This window comes from Aedes aegypti, chromosome 2 (assembly GCF_002204515.2).
Source record: "Aedes aegypti strain LVP_AGWG chromosome 2, AaegL5.0 Primary Assembly, whole genome shotgun sequence".
NCBI classification, from domain to species: Eukaryota; Metazoa; Arthropoda; class Insecta; order Diptera; family Culicidae; genus Aedes; species Aedes aegypti.
In genome coordinates, this window is record NC_035108.1 from 151,210,713 (window position 1) to 151,233,259 (window position 22,547).

The 22,547-nt window shown below is 41.7% G+C and overlaps 2 protein-coding genes across 3 annotated transcripts; one reads left to right on the forward strand and one right to left on the reverse strand.

Moving 5' to 3' along the window:
• Positions 1–700: 700 nt before the first annotated feature.
• LOC5574160 (queuine tRNA-ribosyltransferase accessory subunit 2) lies at positions 701–4,347 on the forward strand. The gene is made up of 3 exons (XM_001655019.2): positions 701–973; positions 3,014–3,969; positions 4,031–4,347. The coding sequence occupies exons 1-3, from the start codon at positions 857–859 to the stop codon at positions 4,221–4,223; spliced, it is 1,266 nt and encodes a 421-aa protein (XP_001655069.1). The 5' UTR covers positions 701–856; the 3' UTR covers positions 4,224–4,347.
• A 9,076-nt stretch (positions 4,348–13,423) lies between these two features.
• LOC5574159 (ubiquitin carboxyl-terminal hydrolase isozyme L5) lies at positions 13,424–14,843 on the reverse strand. Of its 2 annotated transcripts, XM_011495268.2 has the most exons (3): positions 14,742–14,843; positions 14,496–14,668; positions 13,424–14,430 (listed from the first exon to the last, which is right to left on the reverse strand). In XM_011495268.2, the coding sequence occupies exons 2-3, from the start codon at positions 14,569–14,571 to the stop codon at positions 13,526–13,528; spliced, it is 981 nt and encodes a 326-aa protein (XP_011493570.1). In that variant the 5' UTR covers positions 14,572–14,668; positions 14,742–14,843; the 3' UTR covers positions 13,424–13,525. The 2 variants fall into 2 exon arrangements, with proteins under 2 accessions (XP_011493570.1, XP_001655068.1); XM_001655018.2 differs by having other exon boundaries at positions 14,496–14,821.
• Positions 14,844–22,547: the final 7,704 nt, after the last annotated feature.

The following is a 22,547-nucleotide window of genomic DNA, read 5'->3' on the forward strand; positions in this document are numbered from 1 at the left end:
CGAATTTTGGTTCTATATATGAATTGCCGAAGAACGTTAATTTGAGTGTTGAAGTTTTATTTATCTGTCAAAATTCAACGAGATTTCAGTAAAAAGCAGCTTTACCGAGTGGATTCGTCATTTCACTTTACCGAAATGAAATTCTAAGATTAAGTGTGTGCTCGAATCTGTAATAAATAAGTTCACGTTCGCACTCGCTCATTACGTTTTGTGGATATGGAAGAAGAACAATTTTTATAATGAAATGACTTTCTTCCATCTCGAACCCTTATTTCATGATCTAAGGATATATGTATTCATTCATCAGAATTATGTTGTATTTTTATCTATGACGAGACTCTTTTATTCATATGGAGCGAGAAGAAATGTCGATCAATTTCTCTTTCCTGAAATATTTTCAATGCGCTAGGGCATTGTTTTGTGCGTTAAATTCTGTTATTTTCTCTACGAGAAAGAATCAAATTGAGTGGTACTTGAGATTTGCTTCTTCAAAGGGATAGGGTGATTATAATACTGTCCCGTGCGGCCTTAACGCCCAGGGAAGTCAAGGAAATTTCCATAACGAAAAGACCGGGAATATTACATACATGTTGGACCAAATTGAAATAATCTAAATATGATTTCACACAAATGGAGATCGGCAGATAAATTTACTTTTGGCAACCTTGCCGATGACCGCTAGCACCATCCATCATCAACCAAAACCATCAAAACGGTCGCGTTTGTTTACATCACGGTTCACGCTCCCGGTTCCAGTTTCAGTGCACGCGTGTTTTTATTCGAATTTTGGTTCTTCATTTTGATACGTACGCAACTAATTGGCTGAACTTCGAACGGATTGCTGTGGGTTGTCGCCATGAAATTCGCAATAGAATCAGTCTCCAAATGTTCCGGCCGCTTGGGTACATTGAACGTAAAGAATGCATTCTCCAATGTGTCCATCTCAACCCCGGCGCTAGTGCTGCACGCAAAGGTGAGTGCCTACAGTGACTCAGTTTTATATTCGTACAGGGCGCAGTACACATTATGTTGTTAAAAACTATCAAATGTTATATTGAACTTAAAATACGTTATCAAGAATGAAGGTTTTGGCAGTCTTGTACTAGTTGAACTTAGACACAAATTGATTCATATTCTATATTTGTTATAAAAAACTATTCAATATTCAAACATACAACATATAAATGTATATTTTTGCTCTTTGTGATTTCTCCAATCATTCGAGTAACTAAAGCGTCATCGGAGTGATTTTATATATAAGCCTTTGTGTGTTGAGTGTTCATTGAGACGAAGAATAGATTGCAGAGATGTTCCAATTTGATGAGTTTGTTCCGGTCTTCAGCCAATATCATCCACATGCTTTCCAGAACGTCTACCGAACGTATCCTATAGCCTTACCCTTCCCATTAACACTCCACAATATCCCACCTATGAGAGGTCGTAAAGTTCTCTGCAGAAACAACGAGCTACACACATGGTTACCAATGGCTTTTAGGGCGAGATCAGAAGTTATGCGAGAATTAACCACTCCTACCCTTTCCCTAGCATTCGCAAGGACGTGGCCCTGGGCAGCTCTCGACTGTTGGAGGATGCGTCAGCCTTGTCTAAGAGTCAGGGATTAGTCCTAAATCTTTGGCAGTGGTAACGGACGGGAAGGAGGCTCATACAATGGTCTAGGACTGTACCACCTACGAATTTGTGCGAATTGCTTAATTGCTATGTGATTTCTCCAATCACTCAATACGCAAATTTCAACAATTTATAAGCGGGCATATACTACGCTTAAAAAAATGAAAAATCTAACTTTTCAATAATTGTTGCTATAAAATCCAGTTTACAAAAATCATAAACAGGTTTTGACCTTTCTATGATCTGAAATTGTTTTGGCATACAATCAAAAGTTCTTTCGAATGTTATTCCTAAACAAGAAATTAGATTATTGGTTTGTTTCTACTTCAAGCACTGTGAGAGAAACTAGTAAAATTTTCCAAGAGGTGCACGACAACTCGTTCTTTGGATCATGATTAACTTTTCATTAGGTAGTTGGTAGAAAGACAGATATTTCTATGGCAGATTTTTCTTACAACGTTTACTGATTTCTTTTGTAAGTGTTTGTACAATTTTAGCGGCAAGATATTGAACAAATTTAAAGGAGATCTTCTGGAACAACATTAGAAAACTTGCAAACCTTCGAAAAGGGTACTGCAAGGTTCGTGGTGAGATATTTCCATTAAGATACGCGGAAAAAATGAGATCTTTGCAGGATACCTAACGGGACTTGACCAGTTACTAGAAAATAATTAGTAGAATGCCAAGAAAAGATCCTTGGTTGATTTTTTCTTAAAATTCTTAGTAGATTAGTAGTAGAGGTTGGCGAAATCCTGATCCAAAAAGATATTTGACAAATTTCTTGTAATATGGGAAATCAAGGACATATTTATTAAGAATTTCGTTTGGCTGATTCCTGGAGTTACTGATGATACTGGTGTAACTTTATCTGGATTACGAGTGCTCTGAGACCCCGAAGAGATTTTATATGAATTTCTGTAGATTTACAGCGAATTCTTTCAATTTCTTGTAAGGTCATTTATGAATTCATGGAAAGTTCTTTGATGGATGAATAAATAAGAGGTCCTTTAGACTTTCTCTGCAACATTTTTTTTCGCTCTTGACGAGATTCTTGGCAACATCTTTGATGGATTCCTTGAAAGATGTTCATGGATTTGTTTTAAGAATATTAGCCAGCTTTATAGAAGAACATTCTAACGTTTCTGGTAAAACAAATATCACCTTGAATTTATCAAGAGGTTCACTAGATCAAGAATTTCTCATAGGCCATGTCTAACGCATAATTTCGAAGGCATTCTTAGAAGGGAATGGGTTGACTATTAAACGTTGTTCTATCTACATAGTTGGAAACAATTTATGATTGTTGAATAGTAATTATAAATTACAATTAGGACCTTCATTCTTGATAAAGTATTTAAAAATTTAAATTCGGATTTGATTCCAGGGCGGTAGCATTCCGTTTCTTTCCCGGGAAGTGCTCCAGTACTTAACGGCCGAAACTCCTATAATGCAACATTCCCTGACCAACACTGACCACATGGAGGAAGCCGTCCGCGCCTGCGATGAAGGAATTTCCAGTTTCGTGGGCCACAAGGAATCGATTTCCTTACTGGTGCTGAAAGACCCTGCCGAGCAGTGTAAACCCAGCTTTCACGAAAAGGATTTCGTTCCGATTTTCAGTAGAAGTGGGCGTAAGAATTTCACGTCCGAACGGTACATGCAACTGGTCGAAGCATTTAAGCCGACCGTTTTTGTACCACTCTTTGATGGGGATACGGATTTGGAGAGCTCGAAGAAGCGCCTACAAAAATCATTGGACAGGACGGAGAAGTTTGTAGAGCAATGTGTTGAAGCGCATCGAAAGTCGGCTAATCTGAAGGAGTCGAATTTAATAGGTCCAGTCGTGGGAGGTTACAATTTAAAACTGCGAAGCGCGTCAGTCAAATTCTTGGAGCAGTTCAAGAATGACTTGGAGGGCTATATGATAGCGGGACTCCACTCGAATGGTTTATCAGCAACGGAATTGAAGGAAAGCAATCTTGTGGAAGTGGTGTCCCATACATGCCAAAGCTTACCGACAGACAAAGTTCGATTCATGTTTGGAGCTTTTAGTCCTCGGATCATTCTCAAATTGGTTGCCCAAGGAATCGACGTGTTTGACACGAGCTTTGCCTATCTGAAGACTCAACAGAACCGGGCATTGACGTTCAGCTTTGATGTTAACGATAAAAATGTGGACAGTCGGGAAACCGAACTGGACATTAGAGATCCCCGATGGGCAGAAGAATTTACAGGGTTCGTTGAATCGTGCAGTTGCTTAGCGTGCACTAAGCATACGAAAGCCTATGCGCATCACTTGTACAATACGCGGGAGATGTTGGCGCCAATCATTTTGATGATGTACGTAAAACTTATACAATAATTGAATTGAATTCTCTTACTAAATCTTACATCATTACAGGCACAACCTTCATCACTATTTCGAGTTCTTCAAGGCGATACGAAAGCACGTTAGTGAAGATACACTTGACCAGCTGGTAGAGCATTTACAAAAGCAAAAAGACGTACCGTTGTTCGACGAAAAGAGCGTAGATGTGACCAAGGCAGATCCGATGGACTTCAGGGACAGTGCAACTAAGAAACTGAAAGTTTGATGAGTATCATCCATCGGAAATCTAAGTCTAAGTTGAAGCATTGAAAATGCACTCATCACAGAGGTAGGTATTGGAAATAAGTATTCAGAATATGAATAAACAGTTGTCATTACTAGATGCAAAATCGAGTTCTCTTTTCATGTAATAACTCTGCCATAAGAATAGATTAAATTTTGTTCAATTTGTAAAAAAAAACTCCCAGACGTCGTGAGTAGGCGCTTATTGAACTTATTCAAGGTATTCTTTGAAAGCAACATAACTCCAAACACAAATGAGATCACAACTCGTACCATCTTATCGCGATGTTGTCATATATTCGAAAACTGCTAGAGTAAATGATTCTCCATCGGCTAAACAAATAGATTGAATCGAATGGCCTTCTTTCAAATACTCAATTTGCACAGGCAATCAGCAACCGAAATCCAACTGATCTATGCTTAAAAGGAACAAATGGGTACAGTCTTCTTGAACATTGGGGGTTTTCATGCGGTTTGCGTTGATGTCCTTTCAGACAAACTGTACGAGTGTGGGCTTTCACTGATTTTAAATAGCTACTTGTACAATTTGTTGGATGAGAATGGATCATTGAAGGTAGTTTTTGCAAGTGCTCACCGCATCTAAACAAAGGCGCCACTGTATATGGGATTTAACATTGTGACAGCATTGCTGTTCTGTCAAACACACAAGGCTACGGTGGCGCTATCTATGCTTTCCATAACGGCCGTTTTGGTTATTTTAATGATCCATTGTTGCTCAGGATTCCTCAAAAACTTCATGCATTATTTAAATGAGTGTTCCCCAAGGCTCATGTGATTAATTATCTCTCGTTTGCTGAGACAGCGGATGACAGCGTTGTTTCTGGCTCAGGGCTAAATGCGGACGATCTGCAAGGACCATATTGGGAAAAGTTCTCAATGGAATAATAACGCCGGAATTAGATTTGAACATAAAATACAACGTGTCTTTACTCGACGAGAGGTAACTAGATAATAAAAAAGATGAAAAAGAATGATCGCAGCAGTCGGTGCGATTGCGCGCCGAAATATTTTCCATTCCGTTTTGCTACCTCCATCTGTCAGCACGCGTGAAGGGGTTCGGCCGATTGGGGGTTCGTTCAGTTTGGCCGATGATCTAGCAATTGTTGTCGGCCTCAATACTCCTCCTCAACGATTGCCAGCTACAAGACCAAGCATTGAAGAAAACTTCTGCAACTTGATCCTGCCTAGCGGTTTGGTAAGTGCGTCAGCTACCATCTCTTCGGTGGGACGGTACACCAGCTTCAGCACCCTTTGGTCGCACAGTTCCTTCACGTAGGCCTCTCGGGTTTCTATGTGCTTCGATCGCCGACTGACTCTCTCCGATTCGACGAACTTAATACAACTTTGGTTATCTTCCAATATCTCCACAGGTTCCAATTGTGGTTCGCCAAAATCTTCGAGCAGCTTCCGAAGCCACACTGCCTCCTGACTTGCCTCACTTAGAGCAACGTACTCCGACTCCATTGAGGACAAAGTTACGCAGCTCTGTAAACGACTTGCCCAAGATATTGCCGCACCAGCAAACAAGAAGATGTTGCCGGTTGTCGATTTCCTCGTTTTGGCATCACCAGCCCAATCTGCGTCGGAATAACCAATTAGTTTTCCAGCCGGTTCTCCGTACTGCAGACGCCAGTCTTTCGTCGCCTTCAAGTAGCGGACCACTCGTTTGGCCGCCACCCAGTCCTCTTCCCGTGGTGCACTGACACTCCTGCCCAGAATCGAAGCGCTCACTGCTATATCCGGCCTGGCACAAACCGCAATGTAGAGTAAGGCTCCGACTAAGCTCCTATACTTTGTTGCATCCTCCAGAAGTGGACCTTCCGACTTGCCCTTCGTGAATCCTTCCTCCATTGGCGTTTTCGCCTCCTTTGCGTCACGAAGTCCAAATCGCTCAGCCACACGATCGATGTAGCCTTCAAGGGAGACGCCGTAGTTCCCTTCCGTCCTGGTGATCTCCAGTCCCAAGAAGAAGTTCAAATCGCCAAGATCCGTCATCTCAAACTCCTTCTTCAGCGCTTCATAAATTTTCTTTATTTCAGGCTCGCTTTCACTGCCAACCAGAATGTCGTCCACGTAAATTAGCAGGTAGACACACTTCCCATTGACGACCTTTGTATAGAAGCACGGATCCGCTGTGCTCTGCTCGAAACCTAGCTCCAGGAGGACGGAATGTAGCCGGTGGTTCCAGCATCGGGCCGACTGCTTCAGCCCGTATATGCTCCTCCTCAAGCGACAGACCAATGCTTCCTTACCTTTGATTTCGAACCCCGGCGGTTGCTTCATGTACAGCTCTTCTTCAAGCTCACCATACAAATACGCCGTCTTCACGTCGAAATGCTTCAGGATCAGCTTCTTCTTGCTTGCGACAGCCAGCAGGGTCCTCAGCGTTGTTTGCTTGGTTACAGGAGCAAAGACTTCGTCATAGTCCTGTCCAAATTTCTGACTGAAACCTTGAGCCACTAGTCGCGCCTTATATTTCACCACATCACCAGCAGCATTCCGTTTCAACTTATACACCCAACGACATCCAACGGGTTTCCGGCCATCAGGTAGCTTCACCAGATCCCAAGTTCCATTCACCTGATGAGATTCCATTTCCGCTTCCATGGCACGCCTCCATTCTGCGCACTTTTCACCGGTCATCGCATCCTTGAAGCCGGATGGCTCCGTCGGATCCTGGAATGACACATCACCGACAGCAAAAATCTCCTCGATTAATCTTCTCGGTGCAATGCCTTTGTTAGGCCGCGATGAACGTCGTGCAATTTCTGGACTGGGATCCGATTCCTCCAGTTCTTCCTCAGACTCCGGGTTTTCCACAGCTTCAGGCAATGAACCCGGATTGGGAGTTTCCGACCCGAGTGACAACACCACCTTATCTTCCGCCTCTTCAGCGGATGCTTTTATCTCCAACGAGTCTGATTGTTGAACCGGCGAGGACTGTTCCGATTCAGCCGCACGTTCGGACTTCAAGACACCAGTCTCCAAAAATTTGGCATCTCGGCTGATCGTAATCCAATCCTTTTCCGGATCCAGAAAACGGTAAGCTTTCCTTCCTTCTGCGTATCCGACAAAAATCATCTTCTTTGCCTTCTTGTCCAGCTTCAAACGTTTCTCTTTCGGCACATGAACGTATGCCTCGGATCCAAAAGTCCTCAAATGAGAGTACGACGGCTTCTTCCCATGCCACAGCTCGAACGGCGTCTTCTCGGCAGCAGAAGTTGGTAGTCGATTCTGCAAGTAGTTTGCAGTGCAAATCGCTTCTCCCCAGTACTTCTTGTCAAGACCAGACTCCGCCAGCAAGCACCTCACCATCTCCACTTCATACCGATTCTTACGTTCCGCCTTCCCGTTTTGCTGTGGCGAATACGGAGCAGTTTGCTGATGAATGATACCATTCTCCGCCAGGTACGCTTTCAACGATGCACTGGAATATTCACCGCCTCCGTCGGTACGAATCACCCTCGGAGCACGCCCAAACTGGTTCTTCGCCATGGCACAATATTCCCGAATCTTCAGTTCAGTGTCCGACTTTGCTTTCAGCAAGTAAATCACTGTATAGCCACTGTAATCGTCCACCATCGTCATGTAGTACCTGAAACCACTGGGAGTCGATTTCTCCATTGGACCCCCCAGATCGGAATGCACTAAATCCCCCACTGCTTTGGATTTACTATCGGATTCCTTCGGAAACGGTATGCGACTCATCTTCCCTTCACAGCAAATACCACAAACGCACTTAATGTCACATTTCTTCATTTTCAGTCCGAAACCAAGTTCTTCACGTACGATTCTCGAGATTGCTTCACTGTTCCGATGTCCGAACCTTCGGTGCCACAAGTGCTCACACAAATCCGGATGCTCAGCCTTGGTCACAAAAGCTTGCTGAGAGTAGTTCTTCAAACGGTACAAGCCACCGCTCCGTTCACCAACCAGCACTGCTTTTTGATCTTTAATTACTTCACATCCAGTACGATCAAATAAAACTTTGTACCCCAGGTCACAAATTTTACTTACTGAGAGCAAATTTCCTGATAACGAAGGAACATGATACACATCCTTCAAAGTGACATCCATCCGCACACCATCGCCGGTGACTGACACCAGCTTTCCGCTTCCGGCGCCGCTCGACTTGATTCGTTTCCCATCGGCGAGGCAGATTTCCGGCTGCTTTGCTGAGTTCACGTCCTTCAGGAGATTCTTGTCGCTGGTCATGTGAGACGTAGCACCGGAGTCCAAGTACCACCGGTTTGCGCCAGAGGTCGTCACAGCCATTAGACACATCTCCATTCCATCCGGTACCTCAGCGGCCAGATTCGCCTTACTATCTGCCGATTTCTTCTTCTCCTGTCGCGTTTTAGCCAGCTTCGGACAATCGTTTCGGAAATGTCCCTCTTCCTTGCAGTAGTGACACACAAATTTCTTCTTATTATTCGTCTTGTTAGACTTAACACTTTGCATCACTTTCTCGTCATCACGCACACTACCACCGTTGCACTCGAGACGACGTCGCCACTCTTCCCGCAGCTTGCTCTTCACAAAATCCACCGTTAGTTCTTGTTCCGGTTTGTTCTCGATCACATTGATCAAGCTGCCAAACGATGGCGGGAGGCTCGACAAAATCAGCGCCATGAAAACTCGATCCTTCAGACCTTCCCCAATCACTTCCAGACGGTTCTGCAAATCCGTCATCTCGTTCAGGTGTCCGGGGAGATCGCCTTCTTCCGAAAGCCGCAGGGAACACAGCTTGCGCAAGACGTGAAGTGTTGACGAAAGAGACGATGCTTCGTGAATCTGCTTCAACGCGTCCCACATTTCCTTAGCTGTCTTCTTCCGGATGATATGAACTAGCTGACTGTCTTCCACTGCCAAGCCGATCATCGCGCGAGTTTTTCCGTCTTTCAAAGACCAATCCGCCGTCAGCACATCAGGCTTAGGATCCGTGACAAAGGTCAGCAGCTCTTCCTTCACCAGAAGAAGCTCCATCTTGAACTTCCAGATCGAATAGTTCTGGTCGTTCAGCTTCTCCAAGGACACTTTTACATCCGCCATTTTGTTCACTCGCGACGCAAAATGTTCGTACCACGAAAAAAAACACTTCACCGATCGATTCTTCACTAAATGTCCACAAATCCGCACAAATTCCGCGTTACACCGGGCTCATAACCTATTGGGAAAAGTTCTCAATGGAATAATAACGCCGGAATTAGATTTGAACATAAAATACAACGTGTCTTTACTCGACGAGAGGTAACTAGATAATAAAAAAGATGAAAAAGAATGATCGCAGCAGTCGGTGCGATTGCGCGCCGAAATATTTTCCATTCCGTTTTGCTACCTCCATCTGTCAGCACGCGTGAAGGGGTTCGGCCGATTGGGGGTTCGTTCAGTTTGGCCGATGATCTAGCAATTGTTGTCGGCCTCAATAGACCATAGTAGAATACTCTGGATACTTTGTCTACGTGAGCCTTAAAGCGGGGCATCGAATTCTCTCCGGTGAAAACCCGGTTTAATTGTGTTTTCTAGGCAGATCAGATCCGGCAGAACTAGAGCTTAAATTTGAGTATTATGTATTTAGGGGTCTGATTCGACGCTGAACACATCTGGGTAATTTCTGAAAAGTTCTCCAAGGATTCGTTTAGAAAATTATTTTTTTCCAAAAAACTCCATTTCCCTTCTGGAAAGAATACATAATAAACACCATTGATATAAAAAGTTGCATTCCCATAGGCAGGGGATTCCCAATAAATTAGTAGTTAAGTAGTTTGAAAGTATCACCATAGCAATTTCTTTAAGAATGCTGATTAGGCCTCTTCAAGAAAGTTTTTAGAGTTCTTCAAATAATTGAAATTTGTTTGAGAAATTTCCTTTTGTCCTAGAAGAAGAAAAATATAACAAGAAACAAAAATAGATCAAATTTAGAAGAAATTTTTGAAAGAATTTTGAATTTATTCCTGAAACAAACATTGAGACATTCAAAAGGAAATATTCGAAGGAATCTATAGAGAAATTGAATGTATCATTAGTGGAACTATTAAAGAAAAATAAAAGAATCAAGGAAAATTACATTGGTGATCGTTGGAGTAGTTTACGAAAGAACATTTACAACACAAGTTAGTATAAAATTAATGCATGAATCGTGTTTTTAAAGTTTTACATTTGTTAGAATTCATAATTGGAGGAAAAACTAAGAACAAATCCTGAGAGAATCTACAGGAATCTTCAGAGGAATACTAGCTATTTTTGGAAGAAAATACGAATCCTTGAAGGTATTGTTACAGTATGATTCTTTTATATGGGAAGGGTGAAATAGTGCATTTTTTTAAATAAATATTAGAAATAAAGTTTTGTAAATTGGTGTTAAGCAATGTTCAGCAATATCTAGGAAAAAATCCTTCTCGGGAATTGCTCAAAATATTTATTGACATAATTGTGTGTCATAATTTGTGTATGGACATACCATCTCTTATTAGAATAAATGCTGTAATATTTGTTGGTGTTAATATTTTTTTGAAGAACTCATGGACGAGTGGTTAGAGTCCACGGCTACCAAGAAAAGCCATGCTGAAGGTGTCTGGGTTCTATTCTTGGTCGGTCTAGCATCTTTTCGTAATGGAAATTTTCTTGACATCCCTGGGCATAGAGAGTATGATTGTGCCACACGATATACGAATGCAAAAATGGTAACTTTGGTAAAAAAAAGCTCCTAGTTAATAACTGTGGAAGTCAATCAAAAATCAATCAAAATAAAGATATCAATCAGGAACAAAAAAAAAAAACAAAAAGAAACTTAAAATGAACCAGGAGATGAGAGTTCCCATTGGATCTCATCAGCCAAACCGACCACAGAGTTTTGCAAGGGGCATGGTGGTTCCGTTTCTAAGCTGAGAATCCCAAATTCTGCCTTCTGAACGGATATACACCTTCATTCTCGTTTATGGCGGATATAACTTTCGATCGAATCCATGGCCCATTTGATTTTGCTGGCGTAAATAAGAATGCAAAACGGTTTTCGAGCATTCGAACGTAAATCGGCATAATTTTTATCTTTGGAACCTTTTAGAGATTTAGCTCGTTATACTAAAGAGCGGACTACTAGTTTATCTTCATGTACAGTCAACTTTCACTCGTTGCACTAAAGCTGTAGCCCACCTAGTGAAAGACTTTTACTAATCGGGCTGAGTTTTGAGCTGTCAATTTATCTAGAACAAAAGAAAATCAGAAAGTGTCAGAAAGTGACACTTGTCTTCGTTTTAGATGGGCTATAGCCCACCTAACTGGAGCCCAATTAAAACGAAGTGCAATTAAACATAGTGCAACGAACGAAATTCGACTGTATCAGTCTTGTTGTAGAAACTTCTGAAGGAATCCCCGAAGTAATCCTATGCAGAAATCACTAGAAGAATGCTTGAAGCTTTTCCTTGAGGTGTCAGAGAAGAAAATTGCAGTCTCCGTTAAATTGTGCCACCCATATTACTCCCATCAAAATGGAATCTATACGAAAATGACTTAAAGAATAACTAGAAAAATCATCGTACACCTGGAACACTTCCTGTAGGGTTTCCTGGAAAAATCTCTAAAGAAAATCAAAATATTTTAAGTATAATTAAGTATAATTACAAGTTTTATAACAAGCTTCGATATATTGTAATCAAATATCTTGGTTTTGTTTCTCTCAAATCAATTACTTTAAGGTGATTATAAAACGAAGCCAAACTTTGAATTTTCAAGTGCACAAGACGGATTCTTCAGACAACAATTCGCGTTGAAAACCAATCAAATTGCTTGCTTGCTGGTGGTGACCAATGGGATCAATTTTCATCGTGGAGCGCTGTTTGATTCTCAAGCCTTGTGCTCTTGAAAATTTGAGGTGTGGCTTGGTTCGTGCTCCATTGAAAAATACTGAAGGCAACGACGTTAGAGTGCTCAAGGATTTCGTGAAGCAAAATTCTGGATAAATAATTTATGAATTATCCATTGACGAATCCCTCGGAAAATTGCTGGAGGAATTTCTGAACGAATTGTTAGTGGAATTGGTGGAAGAATCTCTTTACGGATCCCTGGAGGAGTGCCTGAAATTATACCAGAAGCAGGGATTGAATCCTGAGAAAATTGAGAGAATCTCTCACGTATCGCTCTCTGTAACTATCATAACATGCTGCACATTATGAGAGACTGTTTATCGTATACTGCTACAACTTTGATCAGATTGGGGGGATAGTAGTGCATGATAAAACCCCTCTAAACATGCTCCAAATCTGGGGGGCACTATTGCTATTGGAAGTTCGTGGATTGTTCATCGTGCCAGTAAAGAAAAACACCTATCCCCAACGGTAAACAAGCGAGAAAAATGGATTTAATCATCGCTCTCTCTTTGGGGCTCTCGCTCGCTGCTTCCATTTATCAGACTTGTTACACCTTGCGATACAATGACGATCGTGGACCGCAACAGATGGGATGTTTTTCTTTGCTTGCTTTGATCGTGCTTCATACTCAAATGAGAGCGAATTCTGCAATGCCTGACCAGAAGAAATATCTAGATGAATTCCTGAATTCTGAAAGGTAAAGACTAGGGACTTGCATTAAAATACAGGCCGGACTCGATTATCCGGAGTATCGATTTTATTTTCACTCCGGATAATCGAATCATTAAAAAAAACTAAAAACTGCGATAAAAGAACTTAAAAATTATCTGTTTTCGTTGTTTTATTCATAAGATGTAGTGGCGTAGTCAGAAATTATTGTGCTTATTCTGCGCGGCGTATGAGTCGAGACGAGTCGCTGTCACCGCGAGTGACGTGAGACGACTAATGCTAATCAAATGGGAGCGAGTCGACAATTGTCACCTCATTCGAGTCGTCGCACCTCACACGCCGCGCAGAATAAGCACATATTTCTAGAAAAATTAGGGGTCTTAAGATATTTTTTTGATCATCATACACAAAAATTCCGATATCCTATTCACATGGGACAATTATGCTTTTATGGGCAGTATATTGCTAACTAAATTATCTCAGATTTATCCATAAAAACCGAAAAACAAGAATATCAAAAAGCATCCTCCGGATAATCGAGTCGCCAGATAATCGTGTCTCCGGATATTCGAGTCCGACCTGTAGTGGCCAATTCTCTAAAAAGGGTCCTGCACAAGACATACAACTGTTCCGTGTTCAGAATACATCTTTATTCAAATCCAAATGCCTCTAGCCTATCGGTTCGTCAATCGAATTGAAACGAACATTAGCTCTCAATAATTATTTCCCCCTACTTTTGCACTCCCGCTTTCCCCTGCGTTTCCCGTTCCGCTGCCCGCTGTTTGGCCTTTTCGTACAGCGGCATCAGCTGACCGTTTTGGGCCAAAATTTTCAACAGCTCCACAATCAGTGGCAAATAGTTGTGCTTTCGGCGGATGTTTTCCACCTTGTACCGCTTGCGTTTGGCTACCTCATCCTCAATCAACATCCGCAGTCTGGTGATCTCGTTCTGCTTGGTATCGGTTTCCATTTCTTCTTCGCCGCTGGCATGCAGAAGTTGGTCAATCTTTCTCTGGTAAATCATCTGCCGATCGGAAACCAACGCCATCAAGTTGAAATGGATCTCGCCTTCGCTGTACTTCTGGATGCGTTTTTCGATTATGGGCCGGACCACATTCAGCCAGTCTTCCCCTGCGCCAACAGCCCCCAAATCGATTGGACCCTCCTTCAATCCGTCCAATTCGTACAAACGACCCTCGATCGGGACATAACCCACGAAATGGAACACATCTTCGTCTTTGTTGGCCTGCTTGTTATCCAGCTCAAATAGGGTCTGTCTAGCAAACGAATTATGTACCGTCCGGATCTGGGAAGCATTGCTCATGGCCAGACCTTTGTTGTAAGCATCGAACGAAACGCAAAAGTCCTTGAAATCGGACAAAGTCGACCCCAGCTGAATATCCGAATGCTTTGCATTGAGCAAAATGCTCAGAATAGCTTGAGTTGCACAGGCATTGTTGATCACCTGTTTGGCAAAGAAGATCTTCTCCAGACGGCTGTCCTGTACAATTGATCCCGCAGGCTCGTCGTCCTTGACCCATTTGAACAGGAAAATCAAACCATGGACGGGTTCAAGGTTTTTGAAGTGCTCTGCGTCAAGACTCCACAGTTCTTCGACCTGAACTCCTTCGACGCCTGCAAATATAATGGCATACAGTTAGAAGGCTTATCCACAGAGATCTTGAAAACCCCTGACTTACCGAATCCCCGAATCAGTTCGGTAAAAACTCCCGGATCGCTTTCAATCAGACACCATTCTCCAGCGCTATCAGCCATCGCGATTCAATTTTCAAACAAGGGCGACAACTCAAACCGATAAAACCACTTTCATCCAATCAGCTTCCGGCCAATTGATGGAGATACTTGTCTGCAACTTGAAATAGTTTCTTGAAATCAAACTTACTTAATTATTTATATACTTATTTAGCTCAGTAAAATAAACGAACAATGAATGCTACTCGCAAAGTAAACGGGGCCGCGCTGAGTCGCTAATTTTTTGACAGAACTGCGTTGCATTTTCCAATGTCATCCTCGACGCCACCGGCGTTTGCACACGGTTTCCAGCCAAGATAACTATGAAAGAGTGGGAAGACAACATTTGAAAACGACCAATGGGGTTGTGTAGCAGTTTCCAGTTATCAACGTATCCAGCTTTTTAAAAGCGCTAATGACCTCGCTTTCTGGTATGGATCTATCTACACGGAGACGGAATTCAACTCAATTTTGGGTTGTTTCAACGCAATTCCGTAGTTGAGCCCAATAACTCAATTTTGGCTTAATTTCCAAGGTCCCCACTAGGTAGTTTGGCTTTAATTCCATTAGAAAAATATACTCAATTTTGAGTTGATTTAACACAAAATTGAGTTCTTTCGACCCAAACATAAGAAAAGTTGCATTTACCCAAATTTGGCTTATTGGGCCAAAGTACCCCCATTGGGTAGATGCAGCTCTCTCTATTTTTGACAACATTCGTGTGGGAGAAAGAGAAAACCGAGAGATTTTGGGTTGAAACTATAATCGATATACATATTTTTGGGTAAAGTAAACTCAAAAATTAGGTAAAAATATTTCTCCGTGTAGGTATGGATAGGTCGATTTGACGTTTGGCTTGGATCGTTTTATATTGAACGGACCCATGCCAAAACGTCATATCGACTGATCCCTACAGCGGGGATTCGCTCGTTGGGGCTCCGCTACATCACGCAGCGAATTGGTCTAGGGTTTATTCACAAATTTCATAACGCCAAAAATGGCCATTTTCGACACCCACCCACCCCCTCGTGACGCTTTTTGTATGAACATTTTACAAATTTTGTATGAACCGTAACAACACGAGGACCCCCACCCACCCCCTTCACCGTTATGAAATTTGTGAATGGGCCCCTATCGAAATATACTGCTTCGCGACTAAAAATTGATGATTTTTGACCAACTTCGCCGCGTCGCGAGTCACTTTGCTATAGTGCGCATCTATGTCCTCCGCCGTGTGCATCATGAGCACTATTAAGAATCGAGTTGCGACGTGGTGAAGTTGGTCAAAAATCAAACTTCGCACCTTGGTTAACCCATTTTTTAACGCGAAGCAGTGTAAAATATATTATAGTACAAGATAGAGATTGTCGCTACGCATTTGTTCTATAGTCCATTTTACGAAACGACAACACTGATGATTGTAAGGAAGAAATGAACTGTAATTGAATTGATAAGCAGGCTTAGAGATACAATGAATAAGCAGGCTTAGAAAAATAAGAAACAAACAGACCACAGACAAACAGACGTAACACTTCGAACAAATTTCTATGAAAATCATAGTCGCAAGAACATATAGGCCCAATGCTAAAATCGGTGTGTTTGGCCGATCAGCCAACAGGTGGCGGTAGTGTGTAAACGTCAAACACGAACAAAAACGACGCGAGCGCTGTGGGTGGTGAGTTGGCCACCTACCATTTATTCAAATCGACCGTTAAAAAGGTAGTCGATGGACATCGATGAGAGTGTGACGTCTGTTTGTCTGTGAACAGACTGTCAGTTATTGGTCTAATCTTGGCTCGCAAAGATGCCTCTCAAGTTAACTACAATGATATTGCTGTTACTTTCACACGTTATGACACCGCCTTCTGTCAAAATTTCATTCATAAAATAAGCGATCAGCTGTTCAAAAACGTTCCGTAAAATGGGCTATATATTGTGGTTATTTTGAAAATTTTCCGTTCTGCGGTAGCCGCCAAGTTCTACCGCAGCTGTCAAAGTTCTACCACAGGATTGAGAATCATTGGGCCGTATGAATAAAATGTAGTAAAGTTGAGTTTACTACATTCTCGGTAGTAAACGCTATATGTGGAACATGTTTGTGTCATTTTCCTTTCTACACCTTTCGAAGATACTACAAACAACGCATTGCTATGAATAAAGGTAGCATTTACTACAAAGCTACTGGTAGTTAGCTTCAGAGGTTGCTACACATGCTTTGAGATTGCGGAATTGAATGGAATCATTTACTTTTGAGTAAAAATCATGGGAAAACGATATGAGTTTTGATATTTCGGAAGGTATTTTGAGTTTTGCTTAGGAATTCTGAGGTTACGAAAACATTCGCCCCGCCAATTCTGAGATTCCGGTAGGATTACCGGCAGTAGCAATTTGTAATATCCGTGTGAATTCTGGCATTACGATAATTATGTTATTTTCTAGGAATTTTAGGATGTCGATAGTAATTCAGATATTTATAATGTAATTCTGAATTTAACGTGTAAATTCTGACATCTCAGATTTGCTTTTGAATTCCGGAATGGATCATTAAAATAACCAAAACGGCCGCTATGAGAAGTACAGATAGCGCCACCGTAGCCTTGTGTGTTTGACAGAACAGCAATTTTGTCACAATGTTAAATCCCATATACAGTGGCGCCTTTGTTTTGATGCGGTGAGCACTTGCAAAAACTACATTCAATGATCCATTCCTGTAGGAACTTTGAGACTTCGATAGGGATGTCGGATTTTTAATGATAATCCTGAAAGTTTAAATGCCATTCTAGGAATATTGCGGAAATATTAGGAATCTGGTAAAAACTCTAGAATTGGGGTGGGAACGAGGGGGACGACACATCCAGATCACCGATTGGATGCACTTTTGGATAAAATTAGATTTTTTAGATCAGTGTATTATTCTAGATTTTGACGTGTTTCATGTGCTGACATCTTCTGATGAACGATGCGCTGAGATTGATGAGATGCATGAAGATGTGAATGGGTGGAAGGAGAATCAATGGTGATGTAGATGATGGTGAGTGTAGTGTTTTTGTTCGTACCTATAGGTAATTTTTATTTACATGCGAGAAAGCGCTTTACTCATACAAATCCGTCGACTATGATCACGATACTGGATTTCGGCTTCCAGAAGGGGTTGTTATGTACAACTTCACTGATCATCATTCTAATATTTAAGGAACAACACTGCAGAACGATATTGTCCGTAAATGTGATAGGCCAAACCTAGGCAGGAAACCCGAAAATATGCGAATAAAAATAATCTATGGAATCACTAGCAATGAGTTTTGTTAATATTTTATTAATTTAAAACCAACTTTATTAGCCAATAAAATATTTCGGAGTTGTGAGTAAGGGCATATACAAAGAAACCAGGGACAATTTATTAATTCACAACACGCACCAAGCCCCCCATCGAATAAAAAATAAACTGGTCAACGAACGCCATCTGTTTTCCGCCCATCTCCACCCACAAATCATTTCGATCACCGACATAATCCAGATCATCTTTTCCTCCAGCCACATGCTGCTTCTGGTTATCTTCAGTCTAGTTTAACTGCAACTCTCGCACCTGGCGCCGGAGACGATGCTTCTTATCTCGAAGGCAATCTCCGATCTGATCATGCAGGAACCGTTTCTGTCGGAAAACCTGGCCAACACGTCCTATAGACGGCTGTTCTGCTTCTTGGTCAGTCCGTGAATCACGCCTCCGTCATGTTATCCGTCGTATCCATACTTTCTGGCCACATCACGAAACCGATTCCTGCTGAATCCGGGTCAATCTCCGGACCACTAGCAAGCCCAGGAGAACATCTACATGGTGTTCTAGAACTGACTGGGAAATGGATTTCACCTGATGTTTTGGCACATTCCACCGATGATACAGCTCCGTGCTCCCTCTTTGTTGTTGATCAACGACAACTGGGTCAATCCGCTAAAACGCTCATGTGAGATGCGGAAAGATGAGCTAGATTTATGAAGATGGATAGAGATGTTTTATAAGATACCACAGATGAAACAAGATAATATACTGCAAGAAGATGAATGGTCATCGTAAAGATGGTTCAAAGGTATAAGATAATCTAAAATATCTGGGTGTGTCGCCCCCCTCGCACCAAGCCCCCCATCAAATAAAAAATAAACTGGTCAACGAACGCCATCTGTTTTCCGCCCATCTCCACCCACAAATCATTTCGATCACCGACATAATCCAGATCATCTTTTCCTCCAGCCACATGCTGCTTCTGGTTATCTTCAGTCTAGTTTAACTGCAACTCTCGCACCTGGCGCCGGAGACGATGCTTCTTATCTCGAAGGCAATCTCCGATCTGATCATGCAGGAACCGTTTCTGTCGGAAAACCTGGCCAACACGTCCTATAGACGGCTGTTCTGCTTCTTGGTCAGTCCGTGAATCACGCCTCCGTCATGTTATCCGTCGTATCCATACTTTCTGGCCACATCACGAAACCGATTCCTGCTGAATCCGGGTCAATCTCCGGACCACTAGCAAGCCCAGGAAAACATCTACATGGTGTTCTAGAACCGACTGGGAAATGGATTTCACCTGATGTTTTGGCACATTCCACCGATGATACAGCTCCGTGCTCCCTCTTTGTTGTTGATCAACGACAACTGGGTCAATCCGCTAAAACGCTCATGTAAGATGCGGAAAGATGAGCTAGATTTATGAAGATGGATAGAGATGTTTTATAAGATACCACAGATGAAACAAGATAATATACTGCAAGAAGATGAATGGTCATCGTAAAGATGGTTCAAAGGTATAAGATAATCTAAAATATCTGGGTGTGTCGCCCCCCTCGGGTGGGAATGGGATTCCGAATATTAATCTGTAATCTCTTGGAATTCTGTGGGTATCTTTGAGACGGTATTTCTTTAAGAATCTATGAGATTACGGGGGGATTCCTGCGAATTATTGTGTGAATATTTGTAATTCTGAAAATCAATCTTTGTAATTATTGTAAAAACCTTCAAGATTCCGTTGATCTCCAGTTCCGTTGGAATTTCAAAGCAAAGCTTTAATATAAACGTTTTGAATGTCGGTAAATATTTTATAGATTTCAATAAGAGTTTTTTGTGAAATCGATAAGAATTTTATAAATTTCAAAGGGAACCCTGGTGTTTTAGGGGAGATCCTCATTGAATTCTAACGACTACCAATGGAATCACTACAATTTCCATAAAAACCTCGACATTCTAAGTTCTAGACAATCCAAGGATACTATCAGAAACCCCACCAAAATAACTAGAATATCACATAAACACTTAGAACTTCCGGAATTCAGCATGCTGTTAAGAAAACGCACGGGGAGCATCAAAATTCTACCGCAATTTCACCAGAATCTCAGTACTGATGCTAGAAAATATGTGGTTCCGAATTTGATAGCTGTAATCTCAAGATCTCTTCATAGATGTTAAGCTAGTATTTAAAAAATCATAAATCACTGGCGTTGGCGAAGGCCAAAAACCACCCAGAAAATTCTTTGATGTATCATAAAATCATAGACATAAAGAGAATACCAGACTAATCGCAAAATTACACTACAAATCTTGTCAAATTACAGCACCTTCATGATTGTGCAAATTGTCGCGTAATCGATTGGATTCCATGCATTTCCTTCACATGCATAATTGCATTAATTTTAAGCGTCACTCTGAATAGATTGTTCTTTACGTGCAGAATCACTCTGCACTCTGCATGGAAATTTCTTAACGTGCAGCTTCAGTCACTGCTAATGTTCGAAAGTAGTAAGTACTACATGTTCGAAAAGTTTTTTATTCATACCAAAAGTGTAGTAAACTTTGTGGATTTTGTTTTTCTGTAGTTAAGTTCAATGTTTTTTATTCATATCACCCATTGTATCATTGAACGGAACCATCTAATCAAAGAATGCTGGTAGAGTCCAATGCTTTGCAAAATATCCGAAAACAACTGCTGCGGTAGCTTTCTGTTCAACCGTACACTCAAGATAATAGCTCCCTTAAATATATGTGCAATTGCATATACAGAGCTCAATTTTTGATTTTCATTATTTTTATTTGCCCCACATACTCAACATATTCTCATCGAATACTTTCTATCTGGGTCATATTAAAGGCACAGACAAACAGACGTAACACTTAGAACAAATGTCGATAAAAATCATAGTCACGAGGACATGTACGCCCAATGCTAAAATTGGTGTGTTGGCACTAGTGTGCAAACGTCAAACACGAACAAAAAGGATGCGAGCGCTGCGGGTGGTGAATCGGCCACCCACCATATTTTTGAACCGACCGTGAAAAAGGTGGTCGATGGCCAATGATGAGAGTGTGACGTCTGTTTGTCTGTGTTAAAGGTATGTGTAGAATTTACTTATGTGTATCCCATACCACATGGTATAAACGAAGATGGCCGCCAATAAGAATTACATCGATTTCTATTGATAACTTGAAGGTATTTATTTGAATATAAATCATATAAAAAAATGTTAGAACTGATAATAGACCATTTCCGTGAAAATTTTTTATTGGCTTATATGCTTTCTGTCAATTTACTGAACAAACTTTCCTAAGGAACCGATATGTTTTGGAGCCTTTAACTGTAAGAAAACAATGAAAAACTTGCGGCACGTTAGTGCACCCCTCGGTCCCCTACAATTTGTTTCACCTCGCAAAAATGCAGACCCCTTTTTACCTTATGGTTTTGCCACCACGTTGTGGTGAATTTACGATCAGCTGGCATGACCAGATGATTTTTGTTTATGTTTTCATTCATCATAATGGACTCCGTTGCGGTTTCGCTCCCTCCTTCCTTCATGGCTCCTGAAGTCTCCGTAATCACTGCGGAAACCACCTTCACCGCTTCGGCCGGTTATACCGCACCCGGCGAACACTACACGGTTCTGTAACGCAAGGATTGTAGTCGACAGATGCCTGATTTCTCTGCTTTGTTCCGACGAGGATTGAAGGGATTGAATATGCCGGAAGATTCCCGCCTAGAGGCAGCAACAGCCGCTCGAAATTTCCTTGCGCGGCTATTGCTGCCTTAAGGCGGAAATCTTCCGGATCAGCAGCCAACAGATAGATTAAGGCTATCTGTCGGCATGAATAGTAAAAAATAGCCTCTGATAGAACTGAGGGGCCCAGATAGCCGTAGCGGTAAACGCGCAGCTATTCAGCAAGACCAAGCTGAGGGTCGTGGGTTCGAATCCCACCGGTCGAGGATCTTTTCGGGTTGGAAATTTTCTCGACTTCCCAGGGCATAGAGTATCTTCGTACCTGCCACACGACATACGCATGCAAAAATGGTCATTGGCATAGTAAGCTCTCAGTTAATAACTGTGGAAGTGCTCATAAGAACACTAAGCTGAGAAGCAGGCTCTGTCCCAGTAGGGACGTAACGCCAGAAAGAAGAAGAACTAGCGGTACCGTTACTGCTGGGTGGATGAGAGATTTGTTGTTAGGGGGTGGTTTTGAATTTTGAATCTGTGGAGGAAAATATATTTTCCTAAAGGAAGACTTGAATCGGGTAGGAGTTGGAACTGTGATTCAGAACGGGTTGCGCCAATTCCAACCTGGTTTAAAAACGTTTGTATGCGTAGTTTCGGTGGCGCTCCTGTTTGGGGCGCCCTGACCAGGATCACGGTCAGTTTGAGCGCGCACCTGATTTGACGTTTGCAAATGTAAACAAGCATCCCAATGCAGGGGTGAAATCGAAAAACTGTTGCAAAATCACCACGCTGATACCCATAGGGTTGAACAAACTGTGCCGCATCTCGAATTATTTTTCAAAATGTGGTGAGTATCCATGTTTTCAAAAATTTGTAAGAAAATCGGGAGTGCATATAAACAAAATCTGAAAGCGTTAATATTCATTAAAAATGATTGTCTTTCGAAGAAAAATACAAAAACTGGGGGTTAGATCTGACGGAAATGGTCTATTCATCAACACATATTTTCTTTGCAGGTGTGAAAATACTTT

Excerpts from the sequence above, each read along its gene's own strand:
- LOC5574160 (XM_001655019.2), top strand. The coding sequence starts at position 857 with ATGAAATTCGCAATAGAATCAGTCTCCAAATGTTCCGGCCGCTTGGGT. Across the intron at positions 974-3,013 it reads CGCTAGTGCTGCACGCAAAG|GGCGGTAGCATTCCGTTTCT; the intron begins GTGAGTGCCTAC and ends ATTTGATTCCAG. Across the intron at positions 3,970-4,030 it reads GCGCCAATCATTTTGATGAT|GCACAACCTTCATCACTATT; the intron begins GTACGTAAAACT and ends ACATCATTACAG.
- LOC5574159 (XM_011495268.2), bottom strand. The coding sequence starts at position 14,571 with ATGGCTGATAGCGCTGGAGAATGGTGTCTGATTGAAAGCGATCCGGGA. Across the intron at positions 14,431-14,495 it reads CGAACTGATTCGGGGATTCG|GCGTCGAAGGAGTTCAGGTC; the intron begins GTAAGTCAGGGG and ends TTATATTTGCAG.